A 5,118-nucleotide genomic window follows, 5' to 3' on the forward strand; every position below is an offset into this window, starting at 1 on the left:
GAGCTTGATGGCCGCTTGATTACCTTCAAGCCTTTTTTCATTTTTTTAATGGCCACACTTCTCTTTTTTTATAGCAATAAATTGCTTTATTGAAAAAACTCGTGGGCAAATTCCATTTTCACACGAACTGTTTGAAATCTTCGTATATATCAAATTGAAGAGATACACCAAACATAAAATCAGGAAGCATTCTTATAAAACAACAAAGGAAACAACCCAAAAGGTCCTGGTATGCCTTCAGCATTCACAGATGAAGAGAACACTATTAACAAGGGATACTAATCTAGTGACCATCCTCTTCCAGTGATCTTTGCAAAGTTCTAGTGACTTGCTACCTCATTGGTGTGATATGCCATGAGCCATAAACAATATTTTTTCTTGTGTAGGGTTACTGTGTCAATTTAGTTAGTTCAGAAATTTAGAAAACCCAATCATCTCAAGATAAATGATAATGTTATTACAAATGCACCACAATAAAATTGACTTATGAAAAGATAAGTAACTACTATAAATTCAATATCCCTCCATCCTATAATGCTACTCATAGTTTGTTATGATTCATACAGACAAATGGTTTTGCATAATTAATAAAACACAATGTTATTGACATATGATTTACAGATCATACAGTTAAATCATTTAAACATATTCAAATGAATTATACAATCTCATTGCTACAGCTTATTTTAGAACTTTTTTTGTTTCTTATTCTCATTATTATTAGTGCAGCATTTCTCTCCAACACCCCCTGCCATGGCCCTAAGAAACTATTCATCCAGCTACGGTCTCCATAGATTTACCTCTCCTGGATTTCATGCAAAGAAAAGCATGGGGTCAGGGAGGGGGCAATAAAAATAACAAACTAAAATTGGGTGCTCAGATTTTAACCTCTGTTACTGTCCTGACTTTTCTTCTTGATGGTAGTAAAATACTCTCTTCTAGCTTCTAATAGAGCTCATTAGGACCTAGCAGGATGGCAAACTTGACCAATCCCCGCACTAGAGTTCCACGTTTTCACAGTCACAATTAACCTTGTTAACCAACAATCACAACTGAATCATATAATCCTGTCAGCATCTTCCCCCACTGTCTCTTACCACGACCTGTCATGATCAAGTAATTTGGTGGGAATTTAAAAAAAAACTATGGCTAAAAGAGCCATATCAAATTATTCACTGCACCACAGTAGAAAAATGAAGGTTCAGAGAGGTAGTTATTGGGGAGAAAAATGATAACGGTTTTAAGAAGTAGAGCTTGATTCCCACCCAGATGACCCTTGAACCAGTACTCATAACCACTCTCCTCTAAGGCCTCAGCAAATTTGTCAGATGATGTTCGGCAAGTCACTAACATAACCTGACCTATTTCTCTGTGTATTAGACAAGATCACTAAGGGCCCCAACTGTTCTCCTCATGGAATAACCAAGTACAAATACATGACCTCCACATTGAGGCAGACATGAACCAGATAGACTGGACAGAGGACTGAGAACTGGAGCCTATCTCAGCACGGGCAGTAGGTTATGAGCTAGGTTGTTATTTTGAAGTGAAACTCTTTCATTTGGTTCTTTCCCACTAACACCAAATACTGATTTCCCATGAAATACTAACATGGCATTTCCCACCAAAAGGTTGGGTGAGACCATGCAAATTAGGTGTGTGACGCTCTCATGAAGAGGTTGGCCAGTTTTGCCATTCCACTGAATATTAAATGAGCCATTTCAATAGCTGGAACAGAGAATCCCACGGCCATCCAGAAGAACAGCCCAGAGTGAAGCGCATCAAGATCCCTGCAGGGAGAGGCAACCAGCAGAGAAGCAGCAGCAGACCAAGGCGCCCCAGTCTGTGGGACCAGTGAAGTGGAGGGCTTCGGGTAGGAGGCTAGTGCACAGAGCTGGGTGTCCTTTGGACAGTTATCAACACGGAAGGAGTTATAACATTTGCCTGGGCAGTACAGAGGCCAATGGACCATGCAGCTGAGGTTGAAAATGAGAGAGAGAGAGAGAGAGAGAGAGGTCTTAAAGCACCGCAATAGAAGCTGCAGACAAAGAAATAGAGCCCTCATGTTTCTGATGCTGTAACTTCCCTAACTCATCTTTATTTATATTCATGATTCTGGGTGGCCATTGTAATGGAGTATCAAATGGAGCAGGCAGCAGAGAAGTAGATTGCCATGGGAGGGATGGGGGGTGGCAGAGTAGAGTGAAGGAAGCTGAAGGGTAGAGGCATATCTGATGTCTCCCTTGTAGGACTCAGTCTTGGACAGGTGTGGAGTTGAATTTCCTTCTCCGTTGTGACTGGTGGAGCTCAGATGTGTCCCCACCCCATGCCATGTCCTCAGGGAAGGGGAAATATCAGTTTCCTGAGAAGACTGGGAAGGAGAGAGATGAGATGGAAGAGGGTGGTTTCCAAATAAACCATCTGGGGCTCTGCGGGTGAACAGACATGTATCAGGACAGGCCAGAACAGATGCAAAATGGGCGGAGGACAGGTGCAAGGCAGGACCCAAGACACCAGAGTGATGGTCAAGAAAGCAACTCATTCCAATCTTGGACAAATCACTCCACCTGCCAGGTCCTATTTCCCATTCCTTAAAAACAAAACATACAGGGCCGCTAGGGCAGGCAGCCCTGCCCCGCCGTTCAGTATCAATAAAGTGGTTCTTCAAAAAAAAACAAAACAAAACACCTGGCATCTGAGTTTCTCAAGCATCAACCCAGAGAACCCAAACCAAGCCCACTGCCGTCAAATCAATTCTGACTCATGGAGACCCCGTGTGTTACTGGGTAGAATGGAGCTGCTCTATAAGGCTTTCCTGGCTGCCATCTTTACAAAAGCAGGTTTCCAGGCCTTCCACAGCATTTCTGGGTGTGTTGAAACAGCCAAGCTTGAGGTTGACAGTCAAGGGCAAAGTATCTGCACTACCCACTGACCTTCTCACCAACACCAACTCTAGGTAATCCCATGAAATTAACTAAGAGACCGAGGACAGGAAAAAAGCCTCTATACATTACATAAATTTTTGCGGCATATATCTGTCCATCCTGGAGCCCGGGAGGCATAGTAGGAGCCCAGCTGCTCAGTGGGGGAAGATGAGGGTTTCTGCTCCTATAAGATAGTGACAGTTTAGGAAACCCACTACTCTGTCCTCTGGGACTGCTCGGGGTCAGAATCGACTCGATGGCACTGAGAGTCAGCGTGAGAGCTGCAAGGAGGAACGTTTGACAAGATGCCCAGTGTTTGAAGAAGCACAAAGCCCACGTCCATACAAAGGAAGCCAATTCCACAGAAGTCGTTTGTCGAGCGTGTGGTACGTGCCTCATACTATGTGTGAGAGAATGTGCCTACCGTCAGTGAATTTCCTCTTCCATACAAATGTGGACCCAAGTGTTGAGTTTGACTGATTGATATGATGCTAATGATGATGACGCAATTCTAGTTAGAATTTGCCAAACCCTTGGTATCCAAGCATTGTGCAAAATGTCTCACGTTCTCTACCCGATTTAAGCCTGAAAAACAGCTCTAGGACGTGAACAGCGTTGTCTTTATATCATGGAAGCAAGTTTGACTTAAATCAATCTGTTAGAGTGCTAAGGATCACGGCAAATGGCAGGCAAAGCATCTGAACACAGATGTGTGAGTTCCAGAAGAGCACTGCAGATGAGCACCTTCCACTGTCCTCTCCCAGGGGGCGCACTGGGGGAGCACCAGTACTCATCCCCGGGGGCAGTCACCTGTTGCTCACCAACAGTACATTCGACGTTATGAAGAAAAACTCACCTGAGGCCCCGAGGCCTAGAACTGAGAAGACAAGAAGCCAGGACAGCATCCTCACTTGAGCCCCAGACACTGACGGCTTAAAGTGTGCGCTGTGGCCCTAGGAAAGAAAGTGACAATTCGCATGCTACGCTCACGCTCCAGTTAGAGCATCCACCCTTCTGCATGGTGCCCTCATCTGCTTCCCCTGTCAGAGTGTGCCCACTCAAGGGTTTGGGCTGTGTGCAGGCTTCTCAGAGCTCCCATCTGGGTGCTCAATAAATGTGATGAGACAAACACCTATGTCTACCCCACCACCAGCACTCCTATTACCCTAGTAAGCTCCTGGTCCCTAGTGTAGTCTGGGGCCTGAACCTAGGCCTTCTGGGGAGATAATAACACTTTCTAAAATCTTTGCATATTCATTATGAATAGACCGTGTGTAAATATTTTTGCATTTAGCACTGAAATTGCATATTTAATGCTGTAAGATCAATTTTCTTGACTTCATTTTTATCAAAGGGCTTTACCCCCAGAACTGTTCGAGTCTGAAGTGTGTAGCGTCACCTTCAATTTCCTATCCTACGTAGGAATCCCTTCCAAAGATGCCTGTTGGGGGTTCAGCTCACCTCTTCCTGATTAAGGAGAATAATGGGTATTAGCTGAAGATGTCACAGATATTTCATTAGCTATCCTTCTAACTGTTCATGAGAGCCATACTTACCATCATAAGTGGGTCTGAGAGAGTTTAAGTTATTTACCCAAAACTATCCAACGAGGAGATTCATATCGAGGTGCAGGGCCTCTGCCCAGAATTAATTCACAACGTGCTTGAGTGTCTGATGGTATTGCTTCTCAATGTGGGCCCAAGAAGATAAACTCAAGAATCCACATTCCCAAGAATCTTTGCTGCTCTTCTAGCAGAAATGAATTGCATACTGATAATCAATACAAAATGTCAACTAACTGAGATGCCAATCAACACCCATCCTCAGCCACATGATCCTGCTTTGAATGAGAAACCATAGAGGGTGACTTGAGACAAAATGGGTCCATCATCCCCCTCCAAGAGTGAGTGTGTTAAATCGATGCCCCAAAGTGGAAAATGAAGAGAAAACACTGAAGACTTGATTCTATAGAAGCTTCATGCATCATAACAAGCAACAATCTCAAGATTTAAATTGGGGGGGTGGGGGGAGCTAGGCACTACAGACAAAATGAACCAATCACATATGACACATAGTAAATGAACCACACACATAGCAAATATGTGGGCAAATGTTTTGACTCTCTAGTTAGCCAAGTGAGAGATAAGGATTAATTTGCCCAAGGCTGAAACCCTGTAGGCTGACCTCCCCCCCC

General features: G+C 43.9%; 1 protein-coding gene across 1 annotated transcript in view; it reads right to left on the bottom strand.

Moving 5' to 3' along the window:
* Positions 1-3,829, bottom strand: part of LOC101644875 (peptidoglycan recognition protein 3) — a 16,952-nt gene extending 13,123 nt beyond the window's left edge. Inside the window, exon 1 of the mRNA XM_004717701.1 lies at positions 3,781-3,829. Within this exon, the coding sequence (XP_004717758.1) occupies positions 3,781-3,829 (49 nt within the window). The remainder of the gene's footprint in view (positions 1-3,780) is intronic.
* Positions 3,830-5,118: the final 1,289 nt, after the last annotated feature.

The sequence above is a fragment of the Echinops telfairi genome, unplaced genomic scaffold, assembly GCF_000313985.2.
Source record: "Echinops telfairi isolate 266 unplaced genomic scaffold, ASM31398v2 ScPeMD7_46;HRSCAF=168, whole genome shotgun sequence".
Classification (NCBI taxonomy): Eukaryota; Metazoa; Chordata; class Mammalia; order Afrosoricida; family Tenrecidae; genus Echinops; species Echinops telfairi.